Genomic DNA, 15,896 nt, shown 5'->3' on the forward strand with positions numbered 1-15,896 from the left:
AGAGCAGGGCTGCAGCGCCGGGTCATACGTCGCGCGGTTCGGGGAGTCCGGCCCCCCATAGCACCCGCCAATCGCGGCTCCCGTTACACGCGCATGATTTCCGTGGAGAAGAAGGTCCTGACCGGCTGGGCCCATGCATTAGCGAGAAACGGTGAGTGCACGCGGAGATGGCCGATTGGCAAGCGGGCCCCTCGAACCAGTGGAAGGATCAGGAGAAGCGCGAGAGAGAGGCTGCCCGGTGGGGCCCTGTTGTCGACGCACGACGGAAGGAGGGTGTTTGGGCCGCACGTGTGGGAAGGGTGAGTTGGGCCGAAACCAGGTCTAGGTAAGGGTTTTCTCTTTTTCTTTATTATGTTTTTCTCCAAGTTCAAAAGATTCAAATGACTTTAAATTGTTGATTTGAACTTCATATTTTCAAGTGTCAATAAAATTCTATTATTAATTATACTACATTCTTTTTGAAATAATTATTATTTATGTACTGTTATATTTATTACTAGGAGAGTGCCCGTGCGTTGCAACGGGAACGTATAAAAACACGATAAACTATGTACAAATGCGTGTTATACTTTTATAGGTCAGTGCCCGTGCGTTGCAACAGAGACATATAATATCTTGATAACTTATATATGCACATGTGTTATATATACAAAATGTGTCTTATATTGTTATAGTAAGATGCACGTCCTAACAATGCTACGAACCTATAAGTCTGCCTATGATGGAGCCTCATTGCATTCATAATTCAATCCATCTGAAGCAAGGGCAACTGATTCTCGATGATCCAACTCAGTGTATTTCAGAAAAGAAGCAGCACGCCAACACTGAAACAAGTAATAAAGAAATTTATCATATTTGGTAAATTCAATGTAAAAGCAAACAAAGTAACACCAGTTGGTGCCTAGCTTACCAAGGCTATGTTAAACGCATGCAGTATGCTCCGTGGCTCCCGCACAACTAAATGATTATGTAAAAGATATTCAATGAACTGGTTGGCCAGAAAGAGTACATTATCCTGCAGTTGTGAATAATGAAAAAATAGTTCAGAACCAGAGGATCAGATACTTCCACAAATAATGATATCAGAAGGACACTAAATGCAACAATAGGAGCAGAGAGGGATGGAAAAAGGTAGCAGGAAGATTATACATACTGGTAGCTTTAACACCGTATTTAGCTTTGACAGTTCACGCTTAAGTTCAGCGTGAAGACTTTTAGGTGTCCTTATGTTTTCCACTCCTTCAGAATGAATTTATTAGAAAAATGTAATATCTACCCCTACAGAACAAAAATACTACTTTCAAATTGTAATTTCAGATTGTTTTACCTATCTCAGGAAGTAGATGAAGGTCAGCACTTGGAGTACTCATTTCAAGAAGCAGGTCATGATTATTTACAGAACATAGATGATCATTATCAAAATCAGGATGGCACCCATCTAGCAATCTCTGAAGTTTCTGAAATTGAATTTCCTTAAACTGTAAAGAACAGAAAATGTAGGTTTCAGTATCCAAAAAATAACAAGTGGGGAGTAATGTAAATCAGGTAAAGAGTACGCAATTAGAGAAGAAGAATCATTTATCTGCTTTCAGGCATACCTTCTTTCTGCTTCCTTCTGCTACAATTATTTCGGGGATGTACCATCCATGCAAACCTCACAAACAGTTCAGAATACACACACATGGCTGCATAAAAACATAAGCATCAACGACAGTTTGATGTGACCCGTCAAATAGGCACTTTGAGACAATCCCTAGTAATCCACCTACCTACCTTCATATTGCCAGATATCATTTCAGGAGGTTTGTTCATGTCAACCAAACCTTGCAAACCAAATACATAATCAAAAGAGATATAGTTTAGTTGGCGTAAAAAAGGAGAGAGTTCAATGAAAGCACACACAACTCTAAAAACTTTTACAGGTTAGGATGAACTTATAGAGTCAAAGTTTAATAACTGGAATTTAGGGTGGTTTAGTTAAAACAAGAAAAATGATGAGATCAAACATTTGTTACTTAGCACCAGCGAGAAAATAACTCGATATATAAATAGTTGCTAAGTATGGTGTAACTCAGAATGATAACTATCACTGTAGTTTTAGGGTACCTTACCCCCACCAACAGAAGGAACAATGTACAGTAATCCAAGGCACGGTCAAACATTATCAAATCAAAGTATTAATCACAAAAGGAAGATCTCCCTTTAAAATTTTAACAGCTAGAACAGATTACACCATGCAACTGAGTGCCCAATAACTTCAATGCAAGTATTAGGACCCATCTGGTATGTTCAGCTAAATACAGTCTATGGGCACCTTGAAATATACCTAACTGTGATACTAACACTTAAATATATTGTTTCCTATCATCCACGGAATTACATAGAAAAGAAATAAGGAAAGAACATTCTTGTAGGTTCAACTGATATAAGGCAGCAATCACCTGACCTTGCTTCTAAATAGTATTTTTTTTTCCTTTTCTTTTCCTGTGTATGAAGTTTTGGAAGAGGAAGGATGGGGGATGACATCTTCAGCTGTTCAACACTAGCTCGGTCTAGAGTAGTGCCAGTTTCTACAATGAAAAATATCAAGATTTAGCCCAAAAGTAGCTGCAAATACCATTTGTACCATATTAATAAAAGTCAAATGGTGCATACATGCTTTGCTCATTTAAGAATAGCACAAATTTAGAGCACAAGCTAGTAGCTAACTTAACTACTAAAAAAATTGAAGGTGTTATACAAATTTAAGAATAATCATTTGTGTAACTCCCAAAGAAAAGTTGAAGTGGAGAAGCAAGACAATTTTCAATGTAACTAACAAATATTCTCACTATACCTTGACTTTTCACATATTGGCCTTTCTTTGCCATGGTGGTTTGAGTATTTGGCAAGAGATCTCCATCTTGAAAAGTACCCAAATTTACTGAGGTCATGCTCCATTTTGAAAGAGGTCCTAGCCATCGACAACCTGAGCAAGTCAACGACAAAGATGAAATCGATATAAGGATATAATCAGTGACAAACTAAACTAACGAAAGCATCCTAACAATATATATTGTCAACACAAATAGTTACCCTTCAGGTTTACAATTCTTACTGAATAGATTAATTAGATGCTCATCATCATCTGGCTTACCTATAATTGATGATGTGAAGAATGGCACGAGACCTTGAGGACCCTTAATTTGCACCGGATGTGCTACTACTGGTAGCATTGCCTTTTTCGGTCAACTCCTTGATAGACTTGAAAGCATAACTCTCTATGGCAAACACTCCATAATTCTGCAATCCAACAATAAAAACCTTTTGCTTTGCATCCTATCATTGAAAGTTTGCTGCATGCAGAAATTCCAGCTGAAAATGTGAGGAATAACCGACAGTTAGATACACATGAACCAACAAACTTTAAATGAATAGCAAGGTAGTTACTACAGCAAATGAAGCTTCTGTTCTATATGATAACCTGTCATAAGTGGTAACCAGACATAAGAGGAGGAAATCACTCAGCAATGTCACTTTGTATGCTGCTAAAAAGGGATCAAAACATCCCTTGAGATTAATGAATATGAATGTGAGAAAATAAGAATTACATAATGTTTTTAATTGCTCAACAAAGAACTACATATCCATAAATGGACCACATAAATGTATGGGATCAGCAATAAAATATTACTCTGTAATTTTCCCAAGTTCAAAGCTAGACATAATTCATGGAAAGACAGTAAACTGGAAGCAACACGAGGTTGTAAAAGACAGATGCTCCATACTTGTGGGCACAATAAGAAAAGGCAACCCTGATGCTTGAGAGTCTGCACTGCTTGGGATTAACTCTGTGAAATAAAATGGCAAGTAGAGAAGCAAAGATTAACTCTAAGAAAAAACAATGGTAAGCCCCTCCCAGAAACACGCCACAATTAAACCCATCCAGAAAGTAGAAACCCAACCACAATTTGCACCAAACCATGAATCCACACGGTGCGTTCTAAATCTGCCTTAATTTCAACGGTTCGTTCTAAATATGCCTTAATTTTGTATTTTTATTAGCTACTTATAGGCATGAACTGGAGTTCTTGTGCACACTCGCACAGCAAACCCAAGGCAGTTCACTCCAATCACCGTTGCCTTTTGTGAAAATAGAAATGGGCAATGTTTTAGTGCTTCAGCTACATTAGTGTTGAACATATAAAGGTGTTGTCAATCCATGCCGTTAACTATCATGCATTTATGCTAATTGTTTCTGATTAACAACAATACTGCAATTGTTAGACCGTTGCAGTAATTGTATTAATCTATTGTGATAGAGAAAATTGATATTTGGAAAAACCTAGGGGTGGAGACACACAAGCATTGGTAACTAAGAGTAGGTTATCTCACCTTGGAGCTCCTTGACGACCAAGGACCGACGACTCCTCCCGATGGCCGATGTGCTTGCGCAGCTCCCTGACGACCAACAAAGAGAAGTAGACCTTGGGTCAGTACACTTTTAGGAAAAACATTTAGAAGGTTTGGTGCCAAATCATGTTGGACTGATACTCTAGGACAGAGCACAAGGATAAATTAGTACAAAGGGTGCAATGGAGTGGTAGTACAATTTGGTTTGGAAATAGGCTGCAATGATCAGGGTGAGATTTACAATGCAAGTGAAATAGAGAAATAAAACGTTTTTTATTTCCCAATGTCGCAAGCAGTAGTCCAACATGTAAGCTAAACAACAAATAACAAATCCTTTTTTAGGGAAAACCGAAGATAGATTGGGACATTGAGTAGGTTCGAGATAAAACTTGAAAAACAAATCTCCTGATTGTATGTTGAACCATAAAAACAATTCTGAAACCTAAGGAGCACTATTATACCTTTACCAATTAAAGAAAGTTTAAATGAAAATGCACTCATCATGGTTCAACAATAGGAAGCAGAACACTATTTACAGGATATTTGTAAGCAGAGCACTCCTTATATTAACTCCATTTCTTGTTGGGAGTCAATAGAACTTGACTGCATACACAGAATATAAGGAGAAACGACAAGTACTCTCTACATTTCCTTTAGCCTGGACGTAATACCATTATTTAAAAAACAAGAGAGTTTCATCTGCTGCATTGAGTGATAGGAAGCAGAACACTATTTACAGGTCAGAGAATAAGATTCAAGAAAGAGAGGGATTTTACTGTTCGAGAGTTTAATTAGTTATTCACATACCACAATAGAACTACGAATAATATAAATAAGCACAAATATGATATTACTCATTTGTAACAGTGTTAATCATTTAGCTCGGAAATAACAAAAGGCAAGTAATCAACAAAGTTTGCTTGTGAATTGGCACATTCTAATTAACAATTTGCATCATACCTTTCATCGATTAAAAGAAATGGCTGTATGTATGGGTATTAACTCGATCTGGGGGTAGGGATTGGGATGGCGGCATCGTACCTTGCACCGAGTTAGCAGAAACAGAAGCTGTATAGGAGGCTGCGCTACAAATTAAAAGCAATACCTTGCCGGAGATGAGAGACGTGCACAAGAGGAGCAGTGAGCAGGAGAAGCCGACATCGGTGATGTACCTTTACCAATTAAAGAAAGTTGAAATGAAAATGCACTCATCATGGTTCAACAAGAGGAAGCAGAACACTATTTACAGGATATTTGTAAGCAGAGCACTCCTTATATTAACTCCATTTCTTGTTGGGAGTCAATAGAACTTGACTGCATACACAGAATATAAGGAGAAACAACAAGTACTCTCTACATTTCCTTTAGCCTAGACGTAATACCATTATTCAAAAAACAAGAGAGTTTCACCTGCTGCATTTAGTGATAGGAAGCATAACACTATTTACAGGTCCGAGAATAAGATTCAAGAAAGAGAGGGATTTTACTGTTGGAGAGTTTAATTAGTTATTCACATGGAGTAGAATAGAAAGACAGAAAGTGATGAATATATACTTGTGATTAAAGGGATGTATAAATCCACAGGTTACAGAATTACCCAATAGGTGAGAACAAGACCGATTAGTTAGGTGGAAGAACTAAAAGAAAGAACAGTAGATAAAGCTAAAAGTTAAGAAGAACACAAATTACCAGTAGTCTATAAATCTCTATATTTTAGTCCATATTGTTCTGTCACTATTATCAGAACATTTTTTATTGGCCTCTTGCATCTTTTGGCTTCAAGTGAAGTTTTAAGTTACATCACTTGAATACTTGAAACTAATAAATGCTAAATAGCTAATTCACTGTGTCTAATAAACCATGCTGGAATGGATATGATCCTACTCCTATCGAAAGAAAGAAGTTTCGTTAGCAGGATTTATGAAAATAAACCTCTGTAAACTGTAATTTATGCAACTAAAAGGTAGCAGGATTGTATCAGTGAAAACAGTGCAAAAACAGATCAAGATTCTGGGGTTCTCCAGCTGTGGCTAAAATCAAACACTGCTGAATTTGTGAACAAAACTGAAACTTGCTGACCATTTAGGGGAAAATAAACAAGCTAAAACAATTTATAAATTGGGACGCATAGAGTAGAATATTAAAGAAAAATTGCAAAAAGGTTCAGAACTTGTGAACTGTGTCAAACAAGCACAAACTTGATGTTTGCTTCAACTTTCTAATGCTAACCAGGGATGAGGTGAATTCATTTTGCCAATAAAAAACCTCAAAACATGACATAGTAGCAGTAAATGGTCATTACATGGATTTCGTTTCACAATAGTTGGTTGGAACTAAATTAGCTAAAATTTGTAGACATAAGTAGCGGTCAAATAGATTATAACTAATCAATAGCCTTATACTTGAGAAGACGAATGGGTATAGGCACAGAATGAAACACCAGACACATGGACTTACAATCTGTCCAATTAAGATTCCTCTACTGTCTTGAATTTTCCTCTTCTGTAAAATAAAAATTAGCTTGATGAATGAGAGAACTAAATACTAATTGCTGCAGACTGAAATATCAATTTGAATGATATGATGTCATAGTTTCTGGTGGCTTTCTATAGCCCATCTATCATAAATTTTCATAGAGCTTTCAAAAGAAATAAATATGCATACCGTCGAGCCTAGATGTTGACACTTGACAGCCACCTTATGCACGGCATGACAGAGATGAGGGCGACATAGAGGAGGAATCTGGGGCACTCCGTGAAGCACAAGTTGTGGGAGCGCGTCGAGTGTCTGCTGATAATGCTCACCTGTAGGTACAGAGCCGACATCATCTTGTCTCGGCTGCCGTGTAGCGACCTCACGCCAAACGTGTTTTGTTGGAGCAATGCAAACAAAGAAAGAAAAGTTCCTCAACATCCTAGCTTGCATCTTATCTTGTTACTGGCAGGAGGAGAATGAAGCTTGTGCTAGCTTTGTTTACCGTGAAGAAGTCGGTGCCGTAGACGACACCAGCGACGAGATCTCGCTTAGCTTCCAGTTGTCTAGATGTAGATATCGTGCCTGCAATTTTTCATCAAAAGTTCCATTGTCCAGTTACTTCAGCTTGCTAATGGTGCCATGATGTGGAATATCTAGGTTGTTTCGAGTCTGAGCTATTCACCGTCGTTGAGGATGGCAATGACCAGGATCATGAACGACGAAAAAATCGAACTCCCAAATCAGCGCGATCAGCATGAAGCCGAGCTGCATCACCACTCACCACCAGATGTCATGGTTTGCACAAACAAACCCAACAGGGGAGCAAAGTCCACTTACAGACAAATGGTTGACAAAATGTAAGTTCTTGCTTCACATCCCACAATCTGAATTTGAACGCCCCCTCAAATAAGATCCGAACATAAACAATTAGGCATCAATGCATAGATGTTTTAAAACAAGCCGTTCATTTATAAATCAGACCAGACAGCAGTCACAAACAGAACATCAATCAGAGAATGAACCAGGATCTGCTACATTATTGTTTCCTCTTATTCTACCTGTGTGCTTGTTTTTTACTTATATATGTAGTTACCATGCAAGCGCTCCGAACTGCTCCGCCAGACATGCAACTAAAGGACAAGTTTTTGGTACAGACCACAATTGTTCCTTATGGTACATCTGACGAGGAACTCGTTCATGCCTTTGTAAGCACCTAGCTATAACCTTTAGTTGCAGTGTTCTTTTCATGTCATTTACTGTAACTGTAAATCTCACTATTTTCTTTCTTATCAGTTCTCCAAAGAAACTGGCAGATACATTGAGGAAAGCAAATTGAGAGTTGTTCTTGTTAGTGCATACCAATCCCTTGAAGAGCAACCGACTAATAAAATTCATGACACTGAGCCAGTTGTTGAAGTTCCTGTACTGAAAGAGGTGCCAAATATATATAGAGAACGAAGTGCCAGATGCTGCAAAAGAAGTTCCTGCCCCTCTAGTACAAGCTCCAGCGATTGTGACCAGCATCGTGCCTGCAATTTTTCATCAAAAGTTCCATTGTCCAGTTACTTCAGCTTGCATACATCAATCAGAGAATGAACCAGCAACAAGACAAACCGACAGTATTACGAGGGAAAGAACAAATAATACATGACATTTATTATCTCGTCGTGCATGATGGCTTCTTGCGTTACCTCGTCGTAGGCAGAGAAGTGCTCGCTCAGCTTCTTGTCCATCGTTGATCGTTTCCCAGGAGATGCCACTTATGAAGAGCTTTAGCTTGCCACCTTGCCCTGGTCTGACTCCATCTCTCCTTCTCCACTCGATGGCAGTGCAGGCAAGCAGCAAGGGCTTGGCGGCTAGCGGCATATGCAGACAAGGCTCACATCATCGCCAGCACGCTGCCCACGCTATTGCCTTTGACCGTCACGCTCACCTGCTCGCCCCGCCTGTAGTACAGCTCCACCAGCTTGCGCACCTCGCCCAGCACCTGCTCCCGCGATGAGTACCTGCAGAAGCGGCAGTCGGGCCCTTGTTCGTGTACAGCGCCGCGAACCCTCTCTCCGTCTTTAGATCGGGGTTCACAAACGCGACGGTCGAGGATGCAAAGGAGGGCGCACATCCAGCGCGTCGGGTCCTCGCAGCGGTTCTGTCGCCCTCATCGGGGAAGCCGCGATGGTTGAAGGTGGTGGGGCGGAGGACCGACAACGGCGGTGGAGTCGATGGGCCACGGCGGTTGAGGACGCAGCGGAGGGGGCACATCCAGCGCGGTGGGTCCTTGTAGCTGCACCGAGGCTGAGAAGGGCGCGACAGCACCGAGGGGCAGTGGCTGGGTGATGATGCCGGGCTCGGACGCGGCAGCCTGCGAGAGTGGAGCTGAGGTCGTGGAGCTGACCGAGGGGCGGACGCGGCAGCCTACGAGAGTGGAGCTGAGGTCGTGCCGTCATGGAGCTGACCGAGGGGCGGCCGAGGGGAACGGACGGTTGGGCGCTCCATCGTGCGGACGGAGGAAGAACCCGCTGCTGTCGCGCGACTATGGGCCGCCAAAACCTAGCTGGAGTATGGGCCGCACCAAAAAAACAGCCCAAAACGCCTGCACTGCTGTATTGTTGTATTGTCTTGCAAAAACTTAGTACCATATTGGCTAGTAAAGGAGACATGGAGCGACTTATAAGCTTTGGCGCGGTGGCTGGACTGATCAGTTTCAAATGGTGGCTCAACTGGTGGTCAGTTTCAACTCGCGCAGGCATAATAATTAATAATTTTTGCTGGACACCTGCGTGTACGGCCTGTGGGGGCAGAACCAGAGCCATGGCAGAACAAGTCAATGGCAGACTACTATTACTTACTTAATAAGTAGTAGAGATTTATTACACATTTTAAACTTTATTGCTCCCAATTTATTTGGTGCTTTCAATTTAATTTGAGTCTAGTCTTATTTCATTGATAATTTTGTATTTGATGCATAGACAAAAGAAATACAGCATGATGCATATTTTTACGTGTTTTTATTTAGAAATTTATTTGAAATAACATGTGTCTCATGCATAATCACTTCATCCAAAGAGATCCTTCATTAATTTTAATGACAAGGTCATTAGTGGTCTATACTAGGGTTTACATAAAACTAGTGAGTTGTAGCTAAGGAAAAATAGTAAAGACGTGATAATCGATCTAACAACATGATCGAGACGTCAATTATCTACACAAGAAAATGGATCTAAGAAAAACAAAATATGGTCGAGTGACTAGATTTCCATGTTTGATATAAAGAAACAAACAAAAAACCTACGAATTAAAAACTCAAAAACCCAAAATAGTGAGAGAAAAATGTATGACCCGAGTATTTGAGTTCTTCACAGGTGTGGTAAATCCAAATAATTCGTCGTTTGTGAACAAAAACTAGCTAAAAATATTATCTCAGTCTCGATCTTAATTGGGCCTCAGGTATGTTGGACCGGGCTGCATTATTTTCTATGATCTGGAGCCTATTGTTGAGGGGAAATTGCTATGGGCTTCCTAGTTCGCTCAAGATCAACAAAGAGACGAGATTCACTCAAAAGAAATAGTCTAGCATAAAAGAAGCTTCAAAAGATTCTGTAAAATATGCTGGTTTCATAGATTCATTAAAATATGTTTAGACAACTATAAATCGGTGTCTTGCATATATTCCTCCTAGAAGGTTCAGACATGCATAAGCTGATAAATGCCAGCGTTTGAAGATAAAGTTGTGGCCAGCGGATTATGTATATGATCGTACAAATTTACACATTAGATAACTTCATTTACATAGTAGAATTTAAAATAAGAGGTAGGATAGAAAATAACCTAAGACTCTTATGGCTTGAATTGTCTTTAAGTTTACTAGCAAACATAAGAGTAGCCAAAATATCATTAATTTCTGTTACTAAACCAAATATAGTAACTGGAAAGGGTTACATGTGCCATTTAATTGACCGTATATTGTATCCTAGAACTTGTAGTCGTTTGATACCTTAGCTACAGGCCGGAGGGATATGGTATAACTTTTTTGAAAAAAAAAACAATTCAATCTCTTATCCAGAAAAAAAAAGTTTGGGTACTCTAATATTTACCTCAATCCACGTGTATTGAGGTAGATTGAGAAACTAATTCATACTCTAATCTATCTCAATATATATGAATTCGAGTGAATACTAAAGTACCTAAACAAAGCATAAAGAGAAAACAAATGTTTCAGATTAGTTATTGACTATCTTGAACGTGAGTAGTGCTAGTTTGAGCAGCTACGGCCCTGTTTGTTTCGGCTTTTGGCAGCTTCTGGCCACCAAAAGCTGCTGCGGACTGCCAAAAGCTTAGCTTTTCAGCCAGCTTCTATAAAATTCATTGGGACAAAAACCATCCAAAATCAATATAAACATATAATCGGTTAAGTCGTTGTAATAGTAGGAATCTATCACTTTCTAGATCCTGAGTCATATGAACAACTTTATCTTCCTCCACACGTAATCGTAATGATACTCAGATTCTCCCCACAGCCAGATTCTCCTCACAGCCAGATTTTTAGAAAAGCTGGTCAGAAAAAAGCTAAACCAAACAGGCCCTACGTAAGCTTGCTCGCAGCACAGAGAGCAGCAGACCATCATATATAATTAAACCAAGACAACGACGCCGTACACACTCATAGACAATGCATGCTGACCGCACCGTGCAGTGTAATCATGGTTCCTGATTGGTTAGTTAATCCTTCTTCCTTACACGAGTAATCATGCTCCTAATCCCGCTTAAACAAGAACCGGCCGGCCCGCGCTGGGATATTTCACAAATCATAAATACATAGTGGCAAAGATAACAGTATTTTTGGCTTGCCGCCCTAGCTAGCTAGCGACCTGGATGGCCGTGGCTGCTTCCATGGCGATCTATCTATACTTTCGCAAGTTGGGCAAGGTGCCCCTGGGCCTTGGGAGGCAGGGAAAGCGACGAGCAACCAGCCAAGCCAACCAACGATTGCTACTTCATTCCATCGTCTCCGTGAACGCTGAAAACCACCAGCCGCACAAGTCGCTGTCATGGAACGTGGACAATGCTGGAAGAAACCATGAGCCCTACTGTTTACCAAGTACTCACGCTCACAAACACACACACACACACAGTCTCTCTCTCTCTCTCTCTCTCTCTCTCTCTCTCTCTCTCTCTCTCTCTCTCTCTCGTGCGGATGGCCACCCATGCATGTGCAGTGCAAGCGAGATGAGCAGAAGGAATAAAAGGACACGCTGGGACGTGGAGAATGGAAAAACCGCAGAGACAGACAGGGTGGTGCGCACGCTCTCACTCACTGCCCATGATTAAACGCCAATAATGCAGGTGCTGGTCACAGGACAGCATTGTTGTTATCACCATCATCATCATCTTTGCTTGAGTTATTATTAATTAAAGAACAGGAATTCTGAAGCGAGCTGCTCCACAACACCCCTCACCAGAGAGAGTACAGTGGTGTAGTCAGGTGTACAGCAGCAGCATCCACCATCAGATTAAACAACAACAACAACACCAACATATTCTCTGCATAATAGTTAAGTAAAATTAGCATGCATCCAAGTACAAACTGCGCTTACATTACATGCATGAGGAGACAAGGGTCTCCCTCTCTTGAAGACAAAGTGCTACTAGCGGGGCAATCATATACAGGGAAGGTGTGTGTGGAAGTGGAAGGAGATATAAACAAGGTGGTGAAGCAGAGATTCATGTATCTGTGTCAGCATCCAGTAATCCCACCCCCCTGAACCAAACAAAAGCTCAATCATTGCTCCGGCGGCTCGCACCTCCCACCAAACATGCTCTTCTCTCTCTGTCTACTCTTTCTCAGCATGTATACAACGGATCCATGGCACACACAGGCAGCATCATTTGTGTGTGTCGAAGTCATTCACGGCTTTGTTGTGCTAGCTCTGAAATCCCACGCAGCTGCGACGGGGTTGAGACGACGAAGCAGGCAGCTAGCTGTGGGCAGCGACGACAACGGAGTCTAGAAACACCAGTTAGTTGCCTTGAAGCTTTGCATTATTCTTGGCAGAGACAGACAGGTCGACACCGAGGAGAGGAGCCCTACTAGTTGTAGCATCCCATCAGCGTTTTCCTCACCCTATCCACCACACGGTTCCTGTTAGCGAGACTGTTCGTCAACGGGAACTCCCTGCTGTCGTCCAGGAGGAACCTGTACACCTCCCACTGCCGCTCGGACGCTGCCTGTCTCCCAATCTCAGCCTGTTTAACGAAACAAGAACAAATTAAAGGGGGGAGTGAACACGGGGCAGCAGCAGCACACGAGAAGATGCAGGTTCAGTCCAGTTTGCTCTATCTTACCGAGAAGATGCAGACCCCAAGCGCTTTCAGGGCGAGGGTGGCGTCGTAGAACACGCGCGGCCGTCCCTTCCCGCAGAGCTCGACCGGGTTGGCGACGAGGAGCTCCGTGTCCGGTCCGCGGCTGACGACCATGACCCTGAGCGGGTGGAGCATCTCGGATCTCAGGCGCGCCCGCAGAGCGTCCTGCTTCTCAGGATCCGTAACCTTTTTGCCGTCCACTTGTTTCACGAACAGGTCAACCTCTCGGCAGCCTTTGCTGCCTGGCCGCCCGCCTTTCTTGTCCGATCTGAACCGCCCGTAAAATATCTGCAACGCAGTGCACCTAGTATATGAGGTGGCTGCTGAAAGGCAGGCAGAGTTCCTACCATTCTGTGAGCTGTATGTATATACTACTACTGCTGCTACCTGGATGTTGCAGTCCTTCATCGTCCTCAGTATGTCGTAGATGAGCCCCTTCTGGTCGGCGCATATGATCTGGACCAGCGTGTGCGCGGGGCTGAGGGAGTTGTCGAAATTAATGGTGGCAGTCTGGACCTTCTTCAGCTCTGCGCTAATAAGCGAGCTCGAGCACATCTCGCCGTCGCCTGCTAGCTCCACCCGGAACAGCTCCTCGGCGATCTTCGGCGCGAGAGAGGAGAATCCCTGCTGGAACCCTTCCGCCGACAGAACCTCGCAGCTTATGGAAGGGCCCAGGGCAGCGATTAGCGTCGAGCAGGTCTCCTCCTGCCTCTCCTTCTTGTGCAGCAGCTCCCTTCATTCGGAGAGAGAAAGGACGAACGTGGCCAGTCATGTCTCTGGATTGCTGCGGCGGTGCGGCATGTGGAGAACTGGAGCTAGTGAATGCCCTTACATGCCGTCGGTGATGAAGAAGAGGTCCACGACTCTTCCGTCCGGCGTCGTCGACACCTTCACTCTGTGGATTATAAGCTCCAAGTCTGATAGTATGTGCGTCACATCTGCGGATGACACGGCACAAAGGCTGTTAAACGCTTGATGAGGCATGAAATGAAGAGATAGATGGTCGTATATATAGTAGTTACCGTGCAGCAATCCTTTGCGGTCCGGTGACAAGAGCTTGAGGAGGTAGAACTGCGAGGGGCCCGGCTGGCTCATGTCCGGGTAGAACGGGATGGAGTAGGAGGAAGGGCACATCGACATGAGCCGGTTCTTGAGGCTCGCCCACCGGATTCTGATGGACGAGGAGCGGGGCACCACCCAGAACACCACGAAGCACCAGTGGCCGTCCGTAGACACGTCTGCTAAAATCACACACACACACATACACAAGAATCGAATTTTAGTCGACGACAACGAAGGGTTCCAGGTTCGCAGAATTCTTGGCTGCAAAATTACACAAGGACCAAAGGACAAGCATGTGAGTTGCAAACTGCCGGGATGTACGGCACGGGGAACATAGGTATCAGTACTGGTTAGTTTTGTAATGATTAAGGAGACGACATGAACTGTAGCAAGATTGGTGGGCGTCTTGGCAGTGCAAAAAGAAAAGGGAAACTTGAGGATTTCCGTTCTAGAAGCGGAAAGAAGAGCGGAGCGGACAGATAACGATGGGACTAGAAAGAAAAGAGATGGCGCCGGTGAGCTGTACACCCAAATCGATCGATGGGGCGAGAAATCTGGAAAGGGGGAGGGGGGTACTGGAAGAAGAAGGAAAAGAAATCTTTGATGGCGCGACTCCACTCCACAACGAACAGTCGCGATCGAACCCAGGCGAGACAAGGAATCGGGGGGGGGGGGGGGGGGGGGGGGGGGGGGATGGAGGCGCGGTTGGATTGGATTAAATCGAGTTTCATCACCGCAGCGAGATAGAATAGAAGGGCGGGCGGCGGGACGTACCGCCGCGGGTGATGCGGAGGCCGAACTCGAGGATGGTGCGGCACAGGTCGCAGCCGAGGCCGGCCTGGTCGGGGCAGTTGACGGTGATGACGGTCTCCTCGCCCTCGGCGGCGGCCAGCTGCATGACGACAGCGTCGTCCCCTCCCACGGCCGCCGCCGCCATGGCGCCGCCTGGCCGCGCAGCCAACTCCCCCACCGGCATCACCGCGGCGGCCGCCGGCGAGGTTGATTCCGGATCCTCCGCCTCTGGCTGCCTCTGCCTCTCCCTCTCTGTCGCGGGTCCGGTGCTGTCCTCTCCTCTCTTCTCCTCCTCTCAAGAGAATTATGATAATCTCGAAGAGTGTTCCGCGGCGCTTAAATACTGGATTTTGCAGTAAGGGGGTAATTCGAACACGATGGGTGGTGGTGGTGCGGGGGCGCCGGCTGAGTCAGCGCTGGGTCGGCCTCGGCCAGCCCAGCCCACGGCTGCGGCGTTGCGTGCACCGCGCGCGAGGGCCCACCTGTCATCGCCTGCCCGCGCAGCACCGTAACGGATACGGGTACTAGAGACAGCTGCGGCCACGCGGGTTTGTGGTTGCCTACATCTCCTATGAAACAAACACAAACACCTCATTTGTCCGGGGTTTTAAATTTCGGTATTATTTTTTCGGCCACTCTTACAATTATCAAACTCATGAAATCTGGCTGAATTTTTCAGTTTTTTTTTCTTCTAGAGACAGACACGAAGAACGATTTTTCAAGCAAGTAGGGATCTAAACAAAAAAAAGCGTACTTTATGGCTAAGCATCTATTGAGTACGTGAAGATACAACATAAACAATAGAAAATACCGTGTTA

General features: G+C 43.7%; 2 protein-coding genes across 3 annotated transcripts; both read right to left on the reverse strand.

The window, feature by feature from the left end:
• Positions 1-716: 716 nt before the first annotated feature.
• On the reverse strand, positions 717-8,600 carry LOC118472292 (uncharacterized). Its single transcript, XM_035960275.1, has 8 exons — positions 8,559-8,600; positions 8,227-8,292; positions 7,572-7,632; positions 7,370-7,449; positions 1,328-1,478; positions 1,154-1,239; positions 911-1,015; positions 717-824 (listed from the first exon to the last, which is right to left on the reverse strand). The coding sequence occupies exons 1-8, from the start codon at positions 8,598-8,600 to the stop codon at positions 717-719; spliced, it is 699 nt and encodes a 232-aa protein (XP_035816168.1).
• Positions 8,601-12,389: 3,789 nt separating this feature from the next.
• LOC100191634 (uncharacterized) lies at positions 12,390-15,391 on the reverse strand. Of its 2 annotated transcripts, none has more exons than XM_035959360.1 (6): positions 15,061-15,387; positions 14,247-14,547; positions 14,057-14,162; positions 13,612-13,957; positions 13,207-13,512; positions 12,390-13,107 (listed from the first exon to the last, which is right to left on the reverse strand). In XM_035959360.1, the coding sequence occupies exons 2-6, from the start codon at positions 14,485-14,487 to the stop codon at positions 12,952-12,954; spliced, it is 1,155 nt and encodes a 384-aa protein (XP_035815253.1). In that variant the 5' UTR covers positions 14,488-14,547; positions 15,061-15,387; the 3' UTR covers positions 12,390-12,951. The 2 variants fall into 2 exon arrangements, with proteins under 2 accessions (XP_035815253.1, NP_001346597.1); NM_001359668.1 differs by having other exon boundaries at positions 12,404-13,107; positions 14,247-14,462; positions 15,061-15,391.
• Between the last annotated feature and the right edge of the window lie 505 nt (positions 15,392-15,896).

Source organism: Zea mays, chromosome 6, assembly GCF_902167145.1.
Source record: "Zea mays cultivar B73 chromosome 6, Zm-B73-REFERENCE-NAM-5.0, whole genome shotgun sequence".
NCBI classification, from domain to species: domain Eukaryota; kingdom Viridiplantae; phylum Streptophyta; class Magnoliopsida; order Poales; family Poaceae; genus Zea; species Zea mays.